This window comes from Physella acuta, unplaced genomic scaffold (genome assembly GCF_028476545.2).
Source record: "Physella acuta isolate Inbredline_101_S28 unplaced genomic scaffold, ASM2847654v3 ptg000546l, whole genome shotgun sequence".
Classification (NCBI taxonomy): Eukaryota; Metazoa; Mollusca; class Gastropoda; family Physidae; genus Physella; species Physella acuta.
Window position 1 is genome coordinate 215114 of NW_026732065.1, and position 24556 is coordinate 239669.

General features: G+C 32.6%; 2 protein-coding genes across 4 annotated transcripts; one reads left to right on the plus strand and one right to left on the minus strand.

Annotated features, from left to right (window-relative positions):
* The first annotated feature begins 6409 nt into the window (after positions 1-6409).
* On the plus strand, positions 6410-14438 carry LOC131946171 (ryncolin-4). 3 transcript variants are annotated; one of them, XM_059306823.1, is made up of 6 exons: positions 6410-6537; positions 8742-8833; positions 9439-9549; positions 9642-9761; positions 10583-10988; positions 14343-14438. In XM_059306823.1, the coding sequence occupies exons 1-5, from the start codon at positions 6456-6458 to the stop codon at positions 10958-10960; spliced, it is 783 nt and encodes a 260-aa protein (XP_059162806.1). In that variant the 5' UTR covers positions 6410-6455; the 3' UTR covers positions 10961-10988; positions 14343-14438. The 3 variants fall into 3 exon arrangements, with proteins under 3 accessions (XP_059162806.1, XP_059162804.1, XP_059162805.1); XM_059306821.1 differs by having other exon boundaries at positions 10583-10956; positions 14343-14432; XM_059306822.1 differs by lacking the exon at positions 14343-14438 and having other exon boundaries at positions 10583-11907.
* On the minus strand, positions 14349-24528 carry LOC131946170 (uncharacterized). Its single transcript, XM_059306820.1, has 7 exons — positions 24371-24528; positions 23980-24149; positions 20686-20830; positions 20277-20522; positions 19702-19822; positions 18234-18376; positions 14349-14439 (listed from the first exon to the last, which is right to left on the minus strand). Exons 1-7 carry the CDS (start codon positions 24495-24497, stop codon positions 14369-14371), a joined length of 1023 nt encoding a protein of 340 aa, XP_059162803.1. The 5' UTR covers positions 24498-24528; the 3' UTR covers positions 14349-14368.
* Positions 24529-24556: the final 28 nt, after the last annotated feature.

Sequence of the window (24556 nt, forward strand, 5' to 3'; positions counted from 1 at the left end):
ATAAGCTTTGCTTTTTTTAGTGATGCTTAGCGTTTGTCGTTGTACATTATATTTATAAACCGTTTATATCTGTGTACACGCTTAGAGATTTAGAATACGTTGGATGTAAAAGTATGTAATAACAACATAAATAAAAATATATCGACTGATTTTTTGTAGTTTTTTTTTTCAAACGTTATTCTATTATAAATCGTTGAGGTAATTATAATAAATGTTAACCAGCCAACTATGTATCATAGTTGTTCAAATTATATTACTGCCGTTTGATTGTTGTTTCGGAATAATTGCTTGTATTCAATGTTTCAAAGAACGTAAATATTTTAGGTGTGTTTTGTACGCCGCGACGCCTGACTGGATTCATTGATTATGCTGGCGTAAGGAATAGTTAAAGAACCACCCAATGAGATCAAAGTGGAGACAAATGTCGAGATCGATGACTATACCAAAACGAGGTCAGTGCTTTGGAGATCTCTTCAGACTAAGTATAGGGTGTAACTACAGCATTTTTTGTCCTTTGTTTCAAACTGTTCAGACTAAGTACAGAGTGTAACTACAGCATTGTTTTGTTTCTGTTACAAACTGTTAAGACTAAGTAGAGTGGAGGTTAAGCATTTTTTTTGTCCCTTGTTACAAACTGGTCAGACTAAGCAGAGTGTAACTACAGCATTTGTTGTCCCTTGTTACAAACTGTTCAGACTAAGTATTGAGTGAAACTACAGCACTATTTGTTGTCGCTTGTCGCTTGTATTAAAAACATAATAACTTTAATAAAAAAATTGTTTTGTGTTTAAAATAAACTTTTATAACCCCATTAATTAAAAAAAATATTATTTATTTTCTAATCTTACACACTCTGCGAAATGTTAATTATCCGTCATCATATTGTATTTTTCATCATTGGAAAGCTGGATTTCTCGTGTATTTTTAATCGCATTGTCTTTCATCTTTTCACTTGGCCTTGAAATTTACACTGAAATGGTATTTTTTGTGATCTACTTTTCGATACTTTTCGCTATTTTTTGTTATTTCGCAGTTTTTACCAGTAGAAATGCTTCTTTTATAATTAATATTACAATTCCTGGCATATTTGCAGTATTTCCTCTTCATATAATAATACAATTTTTGTGATGGCTTTCATAGAAAATAATGTCTATGGTAAAACAATTGCAAATTTTAAACTTTCGCGTACTAAACTAGACGTTTTGTTTGACCTCTCGTTCTGTAAGTTTTTTCCAAGCATCTCTTCGCCCCCCCCCCCCCGAAGAAAGTCTACCCCCCCCCCCCCCGAACGAAAGAGAATTTATATAGAAAATATTTTTTTACTTTTACCAGTGTCCCCCCCCCCCCCCGACTCCTCCGGAAAATGTAGTCCACACTTATTCCCCATAAATATCAAGTGCCCCCCCACCCCGAAGAAAAAAGTCTGGAAGAAACACATGATGCGGATCACTGAGCGCGTCTGTAGGACCACTTGTAGCAAACGGATTTGTAAAGACACCCTCTGTGTTGTACTCTTAGCCCAGCGCACACCGAAATAAGTCGGTCCAATTAAAAAAAAGTTTCGTCATTCAAAAAAAAGAAGTGTACATCAAAGAATACAAACCCCCTCAGGCTAAAAATCGTCATTTGTCTAACAAATATAGGTCAAGGATGGTCACACGGTGAAAAAAAATTACGCATTCATTGGAAACAAGTAATTAAAAAAAGTCTAGTGACAATTTTAGCGCAATTTCCTTATGTTATCTAAAAATAGCTCTGTCGTAGCGTAAATCAAGAGCAGGGTTAGTAAAACCATTGGTTAGTTATTAAAACGTTTTTTATTAATTTTTTTTTTCAGTATTTTACATGTTTTATTTACAATAGAGTAACATGACTAAAAACCATTGCGCGCCTAGCTACTGAACGTGATGTCGCAGCCATTGAACGTGATGGCGCAGCTATTGAACGTGATGACGCGTGTGGTGTGGTTGGAAAAACATGCCTACTAATTCGGCCCAAATTTTAATTAATTCAAAAAAAAAATTGTGACCGAACGAAAGGATATTTTTGAAAACTTTCTTCGGCAATATTGTTCTAAATTATGTGTCCGCAGCCTTTAAGTCGTATCTCCTCCTCAACGAAACAATATCGAGGACTAGTTCCAAAGCAAATATGTTAAGCAAGTTCCGAGGATGAACATAGGCCAAAAAAATACCCGGAATTCCTTTCTGGATTTCCCTGAAAAGCCAAAAAACCTCGAACAAATGCAGTTTTTGCTCCATATCTCGGCAACCCGACCACTTAGCGACTTGAAACATTTACCAATCGATTCCTGCCATAATTTAGAACAATATTGCCGAAGAAAGTTTTCAAAAATATCCTTTCGTTCGGTCACAAAAAAATTTGTTAATTATTTAAACTGAGCATCGTGTAGGCCTAGAATGATATTTTAAACTGAGCATCTTGTAGGCCTACTCGTTAAAATAAAACTATTTCCGTTGATATAGGTTAATATAGTTGTCTTTTTTTTTAACTTATTAATTCAAACGTTATTTTTGTACCCTATTAATTTATTTATAATTTATATGAGAGTGATAGGGAGTTACAATTACAAGGTTGTTTTTTTTTTTAAACAATTGCATTTAATGAAATGTGTAACAGTTGTAACACATACATTTATTCCTCCCTAAAAACCGAATATTCAGTCCGTAACAAGCATATATTGTAATAACTTAAATACACAGGGCTGACTGGGGAATGTAAAATAAATATAAGAAAAAAATGGTTCAGCCAAGCATTAACATATTGGCTTACAAATTTTAAAGCCAAATAACCAGCACATTGCTGCAAGTCTAACGTGTTATTAACCAAGCGACAAACCTTTCGAGACCGAAGTTCGGCTTGTCCAAATTCAGGTTAAATTCTAAAATATATTAGTATAATAATTGTCACAACACCAAAATCTATAACCTATTGTTATGGTTTAAATATAAAATTTACTGTACCAAAGTAGAGCATGACCAGTCAGCCGTAACTAGCACTCTATCGTTCCGACATACATGTGACACAACGTAACCTGGTTGTCTAGTTACGGTCACGCTCTGATAGATCTGTATATAGATCTATCACACAAAGTTGTACACTCTCTGGCCAAAACTCAGTATTTTTGGCAATTACTGCAATACAGATGGTGGCAAGGTGTGTAGTCAACGCATCTACATTGATCAGACAGACCAGACAGACCCGACATACCCGACAGACAGACAGACAGACAGACAGACAGACAGACAGACAGACAGACAGACAGACAGACAGACAGACGAACAAATAGAAATAAGCAATAAAGAACCCATTTCTACGGTACATTTTTATTAATTTTATAGTTTAAGGTTTATAGAAGCAATTTAAAAAATAAAATGGACTGATCATAACTCTTTGTCTCAGCTCTAAAACTTTAGCCATATATTATCGCCTTCCACCACACCCGCTCCGACCGCATGCCATATTACTGGTCCGTGTATTACCTCTCTTTAATACCATTAAATAAAAGACCCTAATCTCTCCATGCAGTTGAGACAAACGTAACATTTAAAGTAGCGTCATTTCTTAACAACACATGCGGGCAAAATCGTATTTTATACTTTAATATAGTTGATTAAACGTTGAAAGATTAACCCACTCACCATTCCAGTATAAATTCTTTTTAGCAAAAAAAAAAATGCGCACCCCAATCTTTGAAAAAGTTGGTAAACGGTTTTTTGTTACTGACTTTTACTTAAATCAAGGTAGAAAACAGTTAAATGAATATGATCGAATGCTTTGTATCCGTTTATTTTCTTAACTTTGAATGTGTAAAATTCAATATTTCATTTTAAAATGAGCTTTTAAATTTATTTGTTTTTCTAACCGATTTGGCGGGTCATTCTACACCCGGCTTAAGAGGCTCCACAGACGTTTGATTCTAATGTAACAGAGAATGTCCGTAGACAGGGAAAGACAGCGACAGTAAGAGAGATAATCGTGTTAATTCTAAAACGAGACAGCTTCTAGGTTAGCCTCCCCTTTTATTATTCCTAGCTCATAAACACAAAAAAAACACTATTCATTTATCAGACGAGCGATTCCAATGTTTTTTTTTTTAAAAACTTGGTCTGTAACATCCTCCTACGATTTAAAAAGAAGGGCATGACTTAAGCCGGTAGGTCGAACTTGACATTTGAAGGGGGGGGGGGGGGCGTCGCGAAGGGGGCGTGGTAAGGACCGCATGTATACGATTCTTTGTCGGGAAAAACACATTGGTATCAATTTTTTTAAAATCCTTAACCTTATTCTTATCCTTACCGTTATCTTTTTATCTATATCTGTACCATTACCCTTACCCTTATACTTACCATTACCCTTACGATTACCCTTACCCTTAACTTTACTCTTACCCTTATACTTACCCTTACCTTTACCCTTACCTTTACCCTTACCATTATACTTACCCTTACACTTACGATTACCCTTACACTTACTCATACCTTTACATTTACCCTTATGCTCGGCTTTATCCTCATCTTTATTATCATCCACATCGTCATCCTTATATTCACCCTCGAATTAGCAATTTTATAACTCCAATCAGTTTTTCACAAAAATCGATAGAAAAAAAATTAGAATAGGCTTGACTTGAGTATTAAATAGAAATTAAAATTCTGGCTGAATTTATTTTCTTACACTTATTAGAAAATAAATTAAGCCAGAATTTTAATTAAACAACTGTGTTGGCCCATTTATAATTCCATAAAATTAAGTTAAACTCCAATATAATTGTTTATGATTTTAAGTCTAATATTAAAATCCATCTGTTGTCTAGTGATGTTCACAACTAGATTGGATCGTCAAACTGTCAGCTTATTTCATACATTAATAAACTTGTCTTACAGACTTAGTTTATATTTGAATGCGGGTTTTTAAGTTTAATCAATTAACTTCATAAAGTTTTAAAGAGCAGAAACTATCTCCTTCTTATTATATACCTGAAAATTTTTTATAAAGTTCATAATACGCTTTACTTTACTAACAGTATATAAATTACAATATTGAAAAAATGTCGTCTAATGAATCTAATCTTTTCTCCTACATAACATCAACTCTATTTTTAGCGCAATTTCCATACTGGCAATTGCGATTATTAACTCGTTATTTCTGGATGTATGTGTGTCCGCAGCTTTAAGTCGTATCTCCTCCTAAACGAAGCAATATCGAGGACTAGTTCCAAAGCAAATATGTTAAGCAAGTTTCGAGGATGATTGTGGGCCAAAAAAATTCCCGGAATTCCTTCCTGGATTTCCCGGAAAAGCCAAAAAACCACAAAAAAATGCAGTTTTTGGCCCATATCTCGGCAACCAGACTACTTAGCGACTTGAAACATTTACCAATCGATTTCTGCCATAATTTAGAGCAATATTGCCGAAGGAAGTTTTCAAAAATATCCTTTCGTTCGGTCACAAAAAAATTAATTAAGGAAATTGCGCTTAATTGTCACTAGACTTTTTATTAACTTGTTTTTCAGAAGCAGAAGCTTTTTTTCAAATTTAAAATTAATAAATATTTTATTAATTATTATCAACAATTAATCTTTTTATGGTAATACATAACTTAAATCAACTCGTCAATAGCTATTAAAAATCTAAACATGCAATGGAAAATGTCAAAGTGTGTTGACAGGACAACCTGATCATGGCCCTGACCTTAAAGACATAAATACTGTTCAGAGTTATATAGCAACTAGACCGTTCGCAAAATTTTCCAAAATTAAACATACTTTATAGACTAAACAATCTAAGACAAAAATGCTTAAAAGCATCAACAACGATAAGCATTATGTAAAAGTAGAAACATTCAAGGGCAAAACATTTTTTATTTGTTTTGTTTTCTCATAATACTGACTATTTTCAATGTATTTCCTGTTTTTAATTTAATTATGACGTCAAAAATATTTGCTTCCGTAGAAACTCCATGAGTCAATCCAGCTCTAAATGGCACTTAAAAGTTTAGAGCACGACGCCCCCCCCCCCCCCTCCGTCCTCTTCATACACACACTTTCATACATTACAATGAGTAGGTGATCACTTTAGTTCCGACTCACATATCTGCTATAACATTTCATGTCACCATCACAGTTTTGTAGTGTCAAGGTGTATGTGAAATACCATACCTCAATGTATATTTGAAAATCTACATGTTTAACGTATATGCTAAAACCCCTTACTCAGGAGACGTAAAAGCCATAACTATCAAAGTTGTGTATAAACCAAAATACTCATCATAAATTTAAATTTAACCCCACACTTATTGCCTATTTGATAAACCAGAAATTTACTTCACAAGCTGTTGCACGAATAAAATACTGGTTTATAAAAAATTTAATCCCAATATTATCAGACCAAGTGTTAGACCTACTGAAGTTTGACAAGCTGATTGAGAACAACATGGACTTCACACGTTTGCTGTGTGCAATTGTTTTGCTTTTCTTTCAACCCTACCTATGTGCCAGAGCAGAAAATGATAAAAGTAAGACATTGTAAATATTAAAACTTCTTTAATTTGTTGTTAACGTATCTTTTTAAAACTTTTTACTTTGACGTTGAGGTTGAGGTTGAGGTCGAGGTTGTGGTTGTGGTTGTGGTTGTGGTCGTGGTCGTGTTTGTGTTTGTGATTAAGGTTGAGGTTAAGGTTGTGGTTGTGGTTGTGGTTGTAGTTGAGGTTGAGATGGTGGTTGTGGTTAATGTTGTATTTGTGTTTGTGGTTATGTTTTTGGTTGTGATTTTGGTTGTGGTTGTGATTGTGATTGTGGTTGTGGTTGTGGTTGTGGTTGAGGTATGGTTGTGGTTGTGGTTGTGGTGTGGTTGTGGTTGAGGTTAAGATTGTGATTATGGTTGTGGTTGAGGTTGTGATTGTGGTTGTGGTTGAGGTTAAAATTGAGGTTGAGGTTGAGATGGTGGTGATGGTTCAGGTTGTGGTTGTGACTGTGATTGTGATTGTGATTGTGGTTGTGGTGGTGTTTGTGTTTGTGTTTCTGTTTGTGGTTGTGTTGTGGTCGTGGTTGTGTTTGTGGTTGTGGTTGAGGTAGAGGTTGGGTTTGAGGTTGAGGTTAAGGTTGAGGTTTAGGTTGAGGCTGAGATGGTGGTTGTGGTTGTGGTTGTGTTGATTTTGGCGTTGAGGTTGGCGTTGAGGTTGGGGTTGTGGTTGTGGTTGTGGTTGTGGTTGAAGTTGAAGTTATTGAAGTTAAAGTTAAAGTTGAAGTTGAAGTTGAAGTTGAAGTTGAAGTTGAAGTTGAAGTTGAAGTTGAAGTTGGGGTTAAGGTTAAGGTTGAGGTTGAGGTTGAGGTTGAGGTTTTGGTTAAGGTTGAGGTTAAGGATGAATTTGTGGGTGTGGTTGTGGTTGTGGTTAAGGTTGTGGTTGAGGTTGTGGTTGAGCTTGAGATGGTGGTTGAGGTTGAGGCTGTGTTGCTATGTGTGTTTGTGGTTGAGGTTGAGGTTGAGGTTGTTGTTGAGATTATGGTTGTGGTTGTGGTTGAGGTTAAAGTTGAGGTGGAGGTTGTGTTTGTGGTTAAGGTTGTGGTTGTGGTTGTATTTTAGGCTGAGGCTGAGGCTGAGATGGTGGTTGTAGTTGATGTTGTGTTTGTGGTTGAGGTGGTTGTGGTTTTGATTTTGGTTGTGCATTTGGTTGTGGTTGTGATTGTGGTTGTGGTTGTGGTTGAGGTTGTGGTTGTGGTTGAGGTTAAGATGGTGAGGTTGTGGTTGTGTTTGTAGTTGTGTTTGTTTTTGTCGTTAAGGTTGAAATTGAGGTTGTGTTTGAGGTTGGCGTTGAGGTTGTGGTTGTGGTTGTGGTTGCTTTTGTGGTTGTATTTATAATTGAGGTTGAGGTTAAGCTTGAGGTTGTGGTTTTGGTTGAGGTTGAGGTTTAGGGATAGGTTGAGGATGAATTTGAGGTTGAGGTTTAGGGATAGGTTGAGGTTGAGGTTGAGGTTGAGATTGAGGTTGTGGTTGTGGTTGTGTTTTGGTTGAGTATGTTGTAGTGGTTGAAGTTCAGGTTGTGGTTGTGGTTGTGGTTGTAGTTGTAGTTGTAGTCGTGGTTGTGGTTGTGGTAGAGGTTGACGTTGAGAATGTGGTTATGTTTGATGTTGATGTTGATGTTGATGTTGATGTTGATGTTGATGTTGATGTTGATGTTGATGTTGATGTTGATGTTGATGTTGATGTTGATGTTGATGTTGATGTTGATGTTGATGTTGATGTTGATGTTGATGTTGATGTTGATGTTGAGGTTGAGGTTGAGGTTGAGGTTGAGGTTGAGGTTGAGGTTGAGGTTGAGGTTGAGGTTGAGGTTGAGGTTGAGGTTGAGGTTGAGGTTGAGGTTGAGGTTGAGGTTGAGGTTGTAGTTGAGGTAGAGGTAAAGGTTGAGGTTGAGGTTAGTTTGAAGATTAGGTTGAATTTGAGCTTGCGGTTCAGGTTAAGGCTGAGGTTGTGGTTGTTATTTTGTTTTTGGTTGTGGTTTAGGTAGAGGTTGAGGTTGAGGTTGTGGTTGTGGTGTTGGTTGTGCTTGAGGTCAGAGTTAGGGTCAGAGTCACAGTCAGGCTAAAAGAAACGCAGATGGTTGGGGTGAGGTTGTTGTTTAGTGTTAGTTTTGGCTGTGCCTAACGTGCTGTTGAGCGTTAAAAAACTTATGCTACTTTTACTGAAATTGACACCTCAATTTTAGCAACTTTTTTCCAGATATAAGTAAACCAAAACTGAAAAGTTTGGATCTTCTCTTAGACCCAACTATAAATATGGACTCTTCTACTGTTAGACCAACACATTTCAGTGTAAGTATTACGTAAAGTGTAATAAACTGGGCGTTGTTTGGAAAGTTTACTAAGTAATGTTCTTTTTAAAGCGATATTCAAGCTCAATCTAACGAGGAAAATATAGCGATCTCAAAAATCGCTGCTGAAGTGACAGTAAACTGACCGCAACTGACCGTGATCTTATTAATCGATACGATTTTTAATCTGCTTAAATAAGAATAAACATTTGAGAACTAGAAACATAATCGTGTTTTTTTTTTTTTTTTGTTAACGAGATAACTCTGGTACCCTAGGAACCTGAAAAATTACTAGATTCTCTGAAATGTATATTTAAGGCTAAAAAACTGAAGTTTTTGTCCTGCTAAATTTTAAACATTAAAAGAATCAATCAAGAATATATATATATATATATATATATATATATATATATATATAATATATATATATATATATATATATATATATATATATATATATATATATATATATATATGTATAATAAATATGTGTATACATATGCTGTATGGTTATTTTGTAAGGGAATTAATCCTCATCATGCACACGATCTTATTTTCAAATTGTTTTGAACAAAAATACTAGTGTTTGAATTAAAACTTATCTAGTGCGTTACGGGAAGTAACTCTGATGTTCAACAATGGACTGCTGAAATAAGTGGAAACAAAATTGTCTTATGTGGCGTCAAAAGAGATTCGGGAGAACCGATTGTCATACTGGTATGTATTTTCATTGTGTTAAATTTTATTTAAATATTATTACATTTATTTTAAGATTCCCTGTTGTTGTTTTTTTGTTCAATTATTTTCAGAGGCGTGTTAAAGGAGGTGTGAATTTTTCAAGGGGCTGGGTGGATTATAAAATTGGCTTTGGATCATTTGATGGCGATTTTTGGATTGGAAATGACTGGATTTCTTACCTTACACACAACGTTCGTTAACATTTCAGTTAACTTACATATGTTTTACCCATTATATAGTTGTATGGAGAATACAATACATACACCATTGACAATTTAAGTAACTTTTAAATTTAAAAAAAAAATGTTACTTATAAGTATTATATCATATTTTTAGCACCGCATCAAGTTTTCAGCGATTTCTAGTAACAGGAAGTGGAACTTATTATACTTTCAGTTTTTCAAAAAATTATAACTTAAGTGCTGTTTCGGTTTGATCAAAAAAATTCACACATATGAGATTTAATTATCTGGTTTCTGACAAACTTTAAATAATTTCCTGTTACCTGAAGTAGTGCCTTATCCTATTTCCGATTTCTCAAAAAAAAACGCGTATGAATTTATTTTTAACTTCATTCCTTTGTCTTTCTGTATAAAGTATTAATGAACTAATTAAATTATTGAAAATAGATTTTTAAAAACTGTCGTCTATATCCCCATTGTATTGGGATGTACTGCCAACCCATAATTGTTATTTTAAAATATTCGACAAAGGTAAGTTAGGAATTTTTAAAAATAAAAAAAGTGTGGTATTCAGTTTCACTTCGTTTTTGTTTTCCTAGTTTTGGAGGTAAAATTAAAGTTATATTATACACCGAATTTTTAAACAGTAAAAAAATTAGAGGGAATGAAATGTAAGTGGGATTTATAAAAAATGACAATGTCAGATTGGGGATCAAAGAGTTGTTAGTTAAAAGCTATAACACAATGCATGATAGTGTAAACTGTCTTATTTACATTGTGGTTAAAAGTTATTGAAACAAATTTTCAAAATATTTTTTATATTTCTGCAGGGCTACAGTGAACTAAGGTGTAACTTAAAATATAAAGGAATATCCCTCTACAAGGTGTACCGTGATTTCAAAGTGGGCAACGAAGCAGATTTGTATAGGCTTTATTTTAACAACAAGACTGACAACCCACTGGACCTGTTCACTTACAACAATGGCATGCCCTTTTCCACATTTGATAGAGACCATGATAGAACAGAAAATAACTGTGCTGCAAGTTGTGCAGGTGGCTGGTGGTATAAAGCTTGCAGTTATGTCAAACTCACTGGGGATTGGACAAAGCTTAATGATTGTAATGGGATGCAATGGACCTCTACAGAAACTAATATTGTTGATCTGGAATACGCAGAGATGCAACTACATCTAGTAAATCTAAAGTAAAATAAAAACTGGTCTTCTTTATCTCAAGGTAGACATAGGATTGGTGTTTAAATGCTTAATGCCATTCCTTGAATAAGTTTTAAAAATATAAAACAATAGAAAATTAGCTCTTTAGCAGCAAATCAATTTAACCAAAGTAGAGTTATATTTTAATCATTTGTTTACCAAGAATTTAATTTAAAAATATTTTAGATTATATTTCGTATGTATTTTTTAATTTAAAGTATGTATATATTTTTTTTAATTTAGAAAAATAGTTTACTGACGCTGATTTTGAAGTACATCTTTGCATTTAAAAAAATTGGCTTACCATGCCATTGTTGTGAAATATAAACAAAAAGAACCAAAAATATTTTTATTTCAAAACTTTGGCAAACCGTAACATAATCTCAAATATTTACAGCGCTATTAAACAACCGTTTCTCTTTGGTTAACGTTTTCTCATATCTAGTTTTTACACACACAATGATATGTCCACTTTTTACATTACAGGCCCTTTTATATTTAAATTTTAAATAACAGATTTCTTCTCATTCTCTTTCCTAGTATTTTATAGCTGTCTATAAGCCATTTAGAATAGTATGTTGTTCTAATTTTTTGAACCTCTCTTCCAAAGACTGTATATATATCGAAGATAGTGTAGTAGAATTCTACTTTGAAATTCTGTTCAGAATCTTGTGGTGTCAACAGTTAATTTAGTTTGAAAATCTATATCTCTCCCTGTCTAACGAGATTTCTATTTCCAAAGCAAGAGAAAACGAGAATCGCAATCCCTATTAAAAATCAAAATTGCACCTATCTTTGGACGCCGAGTCATGCGCTGGAGCGATCAGTAAATTAAAATTAGATAGCCATCATAAACGTTCGAAATTAAAGGATTTATGTTAAAAACAATACTATCTCATTATATTACCAGAGACTTAGCTTTGTGAGGGCGTGTGGGGCGGCCGTCTTAGGCTCGGACCCAAAGGTCGAAGTAGAGAACATAGAATTCCCTAAGGTGAAAGAACAAAATACTATACTATAAGAGACTGAATTTGCAAAATCCCGATAAATATATAATAATATATATAATTCTAACCAAAAAGTGACGTTGCTTATCTTTCTAGTTTTAATTACATTGTCTACCCTATCTCTTGGAGCGTGGCTTTAACTCCGCTACATTTAAAAAAGAAGGAAATAAAATGTGGACAGTGACAATGGACTTTAATATATACGTGTCGCTGAATATGAAACAAGTAATAACATGGAATAGCTACACTTACATTTTTAAAACGAATTTATGTTAAACATTACTCAACCAAAAGTTTTCGCTTTTTTAAAAATCTGTATGGTAATTTTAGTCACTTGACCTATATAAAAAAAAATCATAAAAAACGTTTTAATAACAAGCTTTTATGTAATGATGCACTAAAAAGTAGAAAATAAATTATAGACTACTATTTAAATTACTATAAAGAAAAGCGTGGGTGTCTTCCTTAACATTAGTAAAGGTATCCAATAGATACTAAAGTGACCCACACTTTTCTTTATAGTTATTTAAATAGTAGTCTATAATTTATTTTCTACTTTTTAGTGCATCATTACATAAAAGCTTGTTATTAAAACGTTTTTTATGAAAAAAAATTTCAGTACTTTACATGTTTTATTTACAATAGAGTTACATGACTAAAAACCATTGCGCGCCTACTGAACATCACGTTCAGTAGGCGCGCAATGGTTTTTGAACGCAGCCATTACGTGATGGCGCAGCTATTGAAGGTGATGACGCGTGTGGTGTGGTTGGCTAGACATGCCTACTAATTCGGTCCAAATTTTTATTAATTCATAAAAAATTAATTAGGCATCCAATTAAGTCAAATTTAGTTTCAGATTGCATTGTCTTCATGTCTTGACCCACGTGTCAAATGTAAATCGTATCGGTCAAGTAGAAGTTTCCGAATTTTCACTCCTGCGTTTCTATCTAGACTGACGACAGACAGACTGGCGACGACAGAGGAAGTGAGTTAAATAAAAGCTTGTAAAAATGGTTCATCGTCCGACAAGGTTTGGAAACCTTTGCACTAAATTTTTACTCCCATATGGTGGGTGGAGGCGCATGAGAAAATTTTCGAAAGCTCTGGGGCAAATTTCGTAAGGTTCACTCCATGAAATGTACATTATGATTACAAAATATTAAAATATTGTATTGCGTCTTATAACAAACACTACTCAGTCGGAGGGATATTTTAAAATATAACGGACTTCATTGTCGTATATGTCACATAGCCCTGAGATAAATCATAAAGTATTTTTTAGGGTAGTGAATAAAATTCCATCAAAATTACATAAAATCAAGTATGCCGGATTGTACTTACCCGAATTACTGTTTAAGCAAATTATTAGATTCAATGGGTTTTTTTCACATAACCTTTCAAAGAGTCGAAACAATAGACGAAAAAGACAAACAGCTTTTTTTTTTTAAAAGTATTTATTAAATCATTACAGAATTACAAAAAAGACTCTAAAAACGTATTTGTTTATACGTGTGTTTGTGTGTAACTATGAGTGTCTGTATTTAAATGGTTGTAATCTCATTGGATTGTAGAAAATAGTATAAAATACGCGTTTTCTCTAATCATTACCTCAAAATAAATCTGGTAAGTCGTATTTATAAATAAAGTACGAATATATTAAATAAATCTCTGTTTTATAAAATATCTAGTCTTTAAAGACAATTACTAATAAAGCAGATAATAACGTACAGGTCATATGGACAGCAAAAATGTAATAATTACCACTGTATACATATATGGTATAAATGTATATGGAAAAAAACACTATACGGTTGTATATGTTTATACAACTGAAATTGTTTAAATATAATTTGAAATGGGCTTGTAACAATAGCATGCAAAACTATAACACCAGTTAAATTAAAATACTGGCAGTTCCAAACATTTTACCGCATGTGCTTAAAATGCCGTTGTGTAGATTTGAAATTGTAAGAACAGTCAACATTTTGAAAATAATTTAACTAATTATAAATATTCACTATACTGCAGCGACAAAATACTCAATGACAAATTAAATACATGCTACAAATCTGAAAAACCCTTCGAAGTTTAATTTTGATAACTAAAGGAGAACTTTACGCTTATTGGAATTTTGTTTCCTTGATATGCTATTACAAACAAAAAAAAAACTTTTATATTGACGGCGTAACTTTTATTTAAGAAAAAATAAATGTCATGTCTAATTTTCCTCGTTCACCTCAACTAAACGCCATTTGTTATTGTTTACATTCGATATATATATATATATATATATATATATATATATATATATATATATATATATATATATATATATATATATATATATATATATTAAACACACACAGGAAAACGTGAAGCGTGTATGACTGTTCTAGAAAAAAAGTGACCCCAGGGATACGAAAGTCATCATCAGTACACTGTAGTGCAAATCAGAAGCCCCGTCTGAAAAAAAAACAATAAATAAACTTTTAAAAGAGTGTTTTATAGTTCTATATTACATTTAATAAGCTAGTTTTCAACTGCACTAATACGATAACCTTAAATGCAAGAGAAGACAACCAGGAAGTAGATTAGTTGTCTGTGTGATATGAAGCCTATTTATTTTTGTACATAACTTATTTGCCATGCATTTTGTCAAACTATAATGACATGTCATCTTGAAAAAGTATTGTTAACAAACGTTAATCTTGGTCAGACGATAAATTAGACAAAAAGAAATTAAAATCAAATATTGATGTCATCATCCTCTGTTTTCGTCCATCATAGTTCAAAAGGAAACATGTGAGCAAAATTTCAAACACTTCTAACGGACCTAATTATTTTTATTTAACTTTTCACGTTGGTCGAGAATCGAATACAATGTATTGTGACATAAAATAATATTTACGTAAATGATCACTAAATTATCTATTGGATACCTTTAATAATATTTAGGAAGAGACCCACGCTTTTAAAGAAAATCATTTTTATTTCTTTTTGTTTCATTATTACAAAAGCCTGTTATTAAAACTTTTACAAGCTTTTATTTGACTTACTTCCTCTGTCGTCAGTCTGTCGTCAGTCTGTTTTCAGTCTGTCGTCAGTCTGTCTGTCTAGATCGAAACGCCGGAGCGAAATGTCCTGCACTTCTAACTGACAGATACGGGTCGTATTTGGTACGTTGGTCAAGACATGAAGACAATGCAACATGACATAAAATTTGACTTAATTGGTTGCCTAATTAATTTTTATGAATTATTTAAAATTTGTCCAAATTAGTAGGCTGTCGGTTCCATGACAAATTATTTCAGGGCAAATTATCTCAGACAAAATATCTCACGGACAAATGATCTCAGGACAAATGATCTCAGGACAAATGATCTCAAGGACAATTGATCTCACGGACAAAAGATACCAGGAGAAAATACATCAGGACAATTGATATTAAAGACAAATGTTCTCAAACAAAATATCTCAGACAAATAAATATCTCACAGCAAAATTTGAATAGTGTTTTGGATGATTTTAGTTGATCTGAACATTTTTTTATTGATTGTCGTATGGTATTGTTTACTATATTTAATATTGTTTATATGCCTATATAATTTTAAGAAATGTTTGCAGCATAAATTTGTCATATTGCACTAAAAATTTTAAAATTAAGATTACTAATATAGTATGTGAAGATTAAAGAAATGTTTTGATAGACAGCGTAGGGGAGCTTGCTAAATATAAGACAATCCTACCATGTCAGGAGGACGAAACTTGATCAAAGGGAATGAAATAACAATAAAGACACACCTTCGTATCAAGATGGCAGAGACATGCCTTAAGAGAAAGACATCCAACTTCCATGGACAATACAACTAACATCTAAATTCCATTGTTATGCGTGGGTCACACCTTAGTGATCAGGTGACAAATGCTTGTTTACGACAAACAGCGGTAATCGCGGAGCTAAGTTTGTCGTAGTGTACATGAAAACAAAGCAGTAGTAGTGGTGATTACTCAGCTATGGCCTCTTTCGTAACCTCGCAGAAATGGTATAGGATATTAGTTTCTGGTGATTTGTTTATAAAAGCCATAAGTGGAGCAGCAGGCAAAGAGATTTGGAAATGTGAAGTTAGAACTTGTCGAGCAAGAGTTAATACACTAGATGATCACATAGTATTGGAGAGGTGTGATCTTAACACTGTGCCTGCCGTTTCGTTTGTGTTGATGATGCAATAAAAACAATAGTTTAACGTTACGAACCTAAAGACCCATTCACATTTTTTGAAAAATATTTCGCGTGTTTTGTATTTTTTATTTTTCTTCTTTAAATAAAATTGTGGTTATACATTTAAAACATCTAACATATTATTTTCAACAAAAGTCCGTATAAAGATCTTCATATATCACTGCAGATTCTGATGTGATGGCCGGCGAAAATATTTTGCTGACAGACAGAGAGAGAGAGAGAGAGAGAGAAGTGCACACAGTGCTTTTATATAATAGGATACACTAAAAAGTAGAAAATAAATTATACACTACTATTTAAATAACTATAAAGAAAAGCGTGGGTCTCTTCCTAAATATTAGTAAAGGTATCCAATAGATACTAAAGTGACCCACGCTTTTCTTTATAGTTATTTAAATAGTAGTGTGTAATTTATTTTCTACTTTTTAGTACATTATTACATAAAAGTTAAAAGCTTTTTATTAAAACGTTTTTTTATGGAAAAAAATTATGAAAACATTTTTCAGTAGGCCTACTTAAATGTTTTTGATATAATAGAGTTACATGTCTAAACACTTCTGCGCACTTAATGAACATGACAATGCGAGAATAATAGTGCGGAATAGTAGTTGTGAGACAGTCAGAAAATTTTAATTAATTTATAAAAAAATTAATTAGGAATCCAATTAATTGTCATATTGCATCTCAAAGAAATTGTGCCCGAAATTTCGCTCGCACGTTTTGATATATGAAGACAGCCACACTTACGACTGATGACCACGGAAGCAAGTTAAATAAAAGTGTCACGGCCCTTTTGTACTGCCAACTTCATGGCACAAACTCAAGACAAATACTAACCTCAAGACAAATACTAACACTGTTGTGTTACTTCATATTAAAGCCTGATGGGTAACACCAAACAACCCTTGTTCTGATAATTTTCATAATTTTATTGATTCATAGGTACATCATCTTCACTACAAAAACAACGCCATTTTTTTCTTCCCGCTCTCTGTCCCTTGCTTCCCTTTTCTTTTAGCGCATGCGCACACCCACACTATAATTTAGATTCATATCGCCTTTTTCTGAAACATACTCTAAACATGCATTCACCTTACATTCAACTGTTACAAAAAGCTTGTCAAAATTAAGTTTTTGAAAATTGATTTTTGAAAAACATCTATATTACTCTGTATCCTGACTGCACTAGAGTTACCATATCCATTAATGTCATCTAAGAATATTCGAGAAAGTTTAGGGCAGATCACTCCCTTTTTATTCATATTTGTTTCATTTTCTACTTTTTAGTGATTCCTAATTTATTTAGTCGACACAACTAAAAATATTGCTTTCAATATTAGCTCGCGATCTGTTAAAGAAGTTTATCTGCCTCGTAAAAGCAGCCGTCCGTTATCCCAGTTTACATGCAACAGCAAGCTAACCCAGCGACGGATAGTTCTTAAACTTCATACTTCCCTTTAGTTTCAAATCGTTTAAAAACTCTTTTATCTGCCTCTAGTTACTTTTACTAACTCGACCCGGCTCTACAATTGTAAACATTCGGCATGAATCAGATTGGTTGGGTCATATCGTATAGCTAGTTATCTCCCCTTGTGTTAGTGAATACAGTAATCTATCTAGTGATCGTAAGCATTTAATCTTGTTACGTCCACTTTGTTTCGAAACCGATTAATTTTAATGTCTAATAAACATTTAATTAAATTAGAAAATAGATATTAATCCATTGCCCTAAAAGAAAAAGGTATCTGGAAAATTTTAATGAAATTGGTGCATTAGAAAAGAGTCGATATTGTACTACTAAATTCGCCAAAAACGGATGTTGCGAACTAAGTAAAAGCTTGTAAAACTAGAAGTACCATCCTCCTAACTGTTATATAAGAATATAATAGAAGGTTTTAGCGACGAACACTTTTGATTTCTTGACGTTTAATACATCAGACAAGGGAACATAAACCAGTAACTATGACATTTAACAAAACATATTTATTAAATACAAAGCAGGTGACACATGACTAACCTGTGATAGCGATAATAAACGGTTCACTGGTGCTGGAAGCGCCATGGTATGTACAGGTGCATGTGTATCTCCCACCATGTATGGCCGCAGCTACATTTGTCAGTGAGTAGGTGTCGGTTTTGATCGGAGAGATGGCATCATCTCTAAGAAAAAGAAATATTAAAAAAGGAATTTGTATATGGACAATACATTTTTACTTTCTCGTATACGAAGTATAGAGGATGTATTGTAATTGTGCTAAAAATCGAAATTGAAATTTTCACAAATCTCTACCTTTTTGAAAACCGTTACAGCTAGGTTGATACAATTTCATAAATAAGTATTATATCAAAAGTGTAGTTCTATAACCATTTTTCAACGATTTCCGGTACCCGGAAGTAAACTTTTTCTACTTTCAATTTTTTCAAAACTCTATACCTTGAGTACTGCTTATGATAGATAAATGAGATTTCACAATTACGTAAAATATTCAATTCTCTGCCTTTAGTTAAATTTTAAGTAATTTAATTTTACCGGAAGTAGTAAATTACGCGTTTTCTGATTTCTCAAAAAAATGAATTTATAACATATTCAGTACTATTATACAAATATTGTTTGTCGTTCACATGGTACGCAATTTTTTTTTCTACAAAATTCTATTCTATTTTTAAAGGTTTATAAGTATATTTGAGAAAGTTTAGGGAAGGTCACTCCCACTTTATTTATATTGTGCTTCAGATATTTGTCCATCCATGACCTCAAACTCCTGAGGGGTAGAGGAGAAGTTCATAAATTTGCGAGGATGCGTGATAATCGGGAGGATGGGGAGGGGGCTGTTCAGTTGGTGTTACGTCTTCCTTTAGCATGTTAAAAAAGAAAGGTTAGAAACAGAATGTTACTTTAGCTGTAATTTTGCGACTGTGAAAACTATTTTTGTAAATAGTGATAGAAATTGATTTATATACTCTGTTGATATTGTTCAATTTGTATTTTAGAAAGAATTTTATGTTTTAAAATGCATCAGTGTGGTTTTTCGTGACAATATGTAACTATGTAGAGGGTGATAAAACCGTGAAAAACAGTGTGAGTCATTAATTTTCTAGATTTACCCTATTCTGTAAATGTATTTATTCCTGTTGAAAGTAAAAAAAATATTCAGCATATTAATTTTCTAGTAATATGGACATCTGCTCTTCACGCATAATATGTTAAGTAGCTATGGGTGGGCTTTAGAGATTTGACACGGCTACGTGAGATATGATTTTTTACTATCTGTGACCGTACTCATGATGTCATTTTCAGAACAGAAAACCCAAACTATTTTAAACTGTTAAGCTACGTTAAAGTTTGTTGAAATTATGATAATTTAAAAAATTATGATGGTGGAGGGAACAATTAGCTAAAATTCCGTTATATCATTAGTCGAATCGGTTATAAGAGACACACAAATATGGCGTTCTTTTCTTCATTTTATTATGAAAACATTTACTTTGTCCACGAGAAGCTCCAACCATGTGTTACACTTGATCCAGTGTTACATTTGAGACGATAGTCTCGGCCTGCACTATAGCTGGTCCCAGGGGTAACACGAGTGACAGTCGGTTTCATAACTGTTAGGCGATATTATAATTATTTTTTAAGAAATTAGTCTAGCTTTATTTTGCTTACATAAACAAATCATTAAGAAAAAAATTAAGCTTTTTTTTTGACCTCTTTAAATTGAATATTCTAATGTACATAATTAGTATTTTGGCATTATTTAGTTTTCTTATAGGATTATTTTAAACTTAACGTTTAATATAATGATACAATGTACCTTAAATACATTCCAGCATAAAAAAATATAGTAGGCCTATGGCAAAGAAATAGTGTACTCTCCAGTTAGTTTTTGCCCAATTTCAATATATAGGCCTACATATATATATATATATATATATATATATATATATATATATATATATATATACATATTTATATATTTATATAAACATATATATATAGAGAGAGAGAGAGAAAGAGAGGCAGCATGATTTATATTTAAATAAATATGACACCAAAACGTACTAGCATGAAAAGACGCATTTGGTGTCGAGTTACGGCTCTTTCCAACCCAACACTTGTACAATCCGATGTCAGACACAGTGAAGTTGTAGAGTTGGATCTTCCAGTCAGCTTGGCTATCGATGATTTTATCATTGAAAAGCCATGTGTAGGTGAGTGTTGCATCTTGTCCTAGGCCGCATGACAAAACTAGGGTTGATCCTATACTTAAAGCAGTGCCACTAGCAGCAGCAGTCACATTGTTGGCACCTGGTATCGAATAATTAATGTTATGATATGCAAAATACATTTATCTTTGTATATCTTAGACACAAAATAGGTTCTATTCATGCGATAAAACAAGAATAGTTAACAGATGAAATGACTCATTAAAGTCTGACTGTAACAACATCAAGAATGTAATCCAACTTACAGACAGTTACTTTTATAGTTTGCACTGACGCCACTGCATTGTCACTTCCATATATAACTGAGCATGTATAAGTTTTATCATTCTCTTCATTAGTAGGTATTTTATATATCTTTGACGCGTTGTTTTGCACTCTCCCACTTTTAGGCTAAAAACATAAAAGCGTTTTCGGTCACTAATTATAGAGTAAATTTCTATTTATGGATGACACCTTTACAAACGTATAAGGAAAAAAAACAAATCTAAATAAATCATGATCAACTTTTAAAAATGTGTATTTGGTTAGTGGCGTCACAATGTTCGATATCACCCGGTGCGTTTAGTAAGTGTCACTCCCACCCCGTTTAACAGTTTTGCATTTCCGGTGGAGTGTCTACCCCTCTCCTTAATATTTTATTTTTTAACTAAATAAAACAAAGTTTTTACAGTACATTTTACGAGTTTTCGTCATGGTGTCACGCCTAAACTATGAGGCCCCTGCCAGTGGCGGAACTAGAAAAAAAGGGCCACCTCGCAAAAATTTTTTTTAGGCCCCCTCACTTAAAAATATAGGCCTATATATATATATATATATATATATATATATATATATATATATATATATATATATATATATATATATATATATATATATATATATATATATATACAAAAATACGAACATAGGATACTCATTGCTGACCTGTTCGGGTTTTGAAAAAAAATGTTTTTTTTTTCAAATGAATTTTTTTTTTTATATTTTTATTGGCAATAAAAAAGTTACAGCATATTTAACAGTGACAAGAGATAAGTTAGCAATAATGCATATCATGTCAAATATGTGATGGTTGATATATATATATATATATATATATATATATATATATATATATATATATATATTAAAAAATAATAAAAGAAAAGCCAAAGGGGAATAATTATAATGGTTAAGTACAACAAATAGCCACAAATTACAAAGGATCTGAGGTTAGATGAAACCCGTATCTGTTTATAATTCAGCAATAACAAAATATAAATCAATAGATATAAACGTTCAGTAGTATCATAAGGATATTAAATTAAACTTAAATTTTGCGTTGCTGAAACTATAAAAATGTCAAACTCTTTCTAATGTAGTTTGAAAAGATTCCATATTTGTTACAAACTAAATTATTATTCTTTTTTTTATCTTAAGCACTTGTAATCGGTCAAAAGAATATAAACCATGAAAGCTTTGTATAAGTAATGGTGTCTCGTGCAATGTTTATTTTTAAGTATTTTTTGTATTTATATTATTAATTTTAAATACTTTTCCATTTTATAGAATGTCATTCTTTAGTAAGTACTTTACAAAAAATAATAATTAAGAGAAGTAATTGCTTTTTAATTTGTTTAGTACAAACCTATTAAAAATAGCTTATGAGCACCCCTATTTGTTTATTTATAAAAGGGAAATAAGTCATGGAAAGGGTTTGAACGTTTGCTTATCTTTGATAAGTTTGATTGAAGGAGAAAGAGGACTCGGCTTTCACAGTGATTTAAAAACAAAGGAAAAAAGAATATACAAGAGCGTGGGGTGGTGTCTATAGAATAAAGATAACCCCAACCGCTACGGTAATCTTTATTACAAAACAACAATCAAGTCAAAAATGCAAGTAAATTTTAAAAATATAACTATAAAACAATTATTATGGTCGGCTGTGGGCCCCTAAATGGCGTGTCTCCCCCCCCCCCCCCCGCATTGCGAGGTCTGGCGGCACTGTAGTTCCGCCCCTGGCCCCTGGCCTCTGCCCTGTGACGGTATTGTGTTAGGTTACTTAAATGTTACAGGCTTACAATTAATTTTTGGGTTTATTTTTACATAAAAGTTATATAAAATCAAAGGTATTTTACTTTACAGGGTACTAAATAATAATACAGTATAAATACACAATTAGGACTATAAAAAAATACATAATTTACCGATTGACTTAAGGGCCCAATTATAATTTTTGCATAGGGGCTCGAAAATCGTAGCTACGCCACTGACACTAATTATAGAGTAAATTTCTATTTGAATAAACCCTTAAACTAAAATATCTTCATTTCATTATTTTGAATTATTTTCAACCTTATCAACACAACATTGAGCCCTAGTATTACAAGGCGCCGCCTGTCGGTAGAGTTCAAAACATCCAGACAAAGCCAGGGGTTAAAGAAGGTATAGCTTCACCGGTTTCTCATATGACAAACCGGACAATCGGATCCGGAACAGTCGCTTTTAACGTTATGGACCTCTACATATTTATTTAAGTAACTTTCAAATTGATTTGTGGCATTTTAAAAAAGCGTTTCCGAAATTGCAATTCCAAATATGTATCACTATTTTTTTTTCTAGATGATTAACTAGGCATGTGCATCAAAAGTTGAAAGCTATAGCTAATCACATTATTATTTTGATCATCCATAATTCAGGTGTAGAGTGGTAGAAGTATTTAAGTAATATTTCGTAACACGTACAAAGCTATGAATTCATTCCCCCGTGCTTTAAAAGCATAAATATGTTAGACCTAATCTACTGAGGTAAGAGAAAACAATCTACAGAAGCCAAGAAAGCACAGCTGCCATTGATGGGGAACAAAACAAAATCACTAATGTTACTTAAGCCATAATGTTTTGGCCTTCAAGTAAAGTATTTAAGAAAATTATATTTTTATTAGTTTTCATTTGGTAATTCTAAATTTCTTGTTAAAAAGGTATTTATTTATATGATATACTGAAACAGTGTAGTTAGTAATCAGATTTATTTCAGGCATCTCTTGTGAGATGGCAATGAACTGACTCCGCGAACGAAATTATATATATATATATATATATATATATATATATATATATATATATATATATATATATATATATATATATATATATATATAAGTATATTGTTAACTGTGTATTCCAACCCACAAAGAGAAAAATATCTGAAACAAACATTGTTAGTTTGTTATAATTTTTTCTCTAGGCGTAAAACTGTAATTCTGTGTCTTTCATTTATATTTTTTCCGGATTAAATCAATTTTGAAAGCATAAAAAAAAACAGAATTTCTGATCCATTTATGGAAATCATTTGAACGTTATGTCTAAATATGAAATAAAATAGTTTCTGCTTCGCCACATTAACACGCCTTTATATCCCGGAAAACTTTATCTGTCTCTATTTAAACGAGGGTGTTAATTAAATACAAGAAATGTAAATTTAACATTAGTTTGTATAATTACGCTCATAAAAAGTTTTATTATATCCATTAACAGTTAGCATGAAGATTTGCATCCACCAACCGTTAAAAACTCATACGTCAACGATAAGTTAGGGTTTAGACTTTCTGGTGCTGGGGTGGTCTGGCAGGTGATGGTTGGTCCATCTGCTCCAATATTGTAAGTTGTGTCTGATTTAAGCTCTTCTCCAGTCGCGTCTTTTACAATCGCTTTCACGGTGGTGACATTGATATCTAGTTTAAATATTGATTAAAAGGCAATTAAATTAATGATAATAATTACTTAATAATAATTAATCAAAAACCTATTTGTAGCCTTTGTACTATAAGAAAAGATTATATAAAAATGTAAAAATTCGTTATTTGACTTTGGAAATAAATAGATGCGAGAGATTGATGTATAATAAATATTTTACAGATAATAACATATTTTTAATAAAAATACATGCACACACTGGCATCTTCTGTTGGTAAGGTCCCCATGTCATCTGAATCTATGAATGTAATATTCTCGAATGGCTCCAGCCTGCAGGATATTTTCTTCCCACTATAAGTGCTGTTCATAGTGATTTGAGCAGTCATCGATTTCGTGCTCTCAGCTACAGGTTTGGAATCAACCTATTTGTGTAATATAAAAAAAA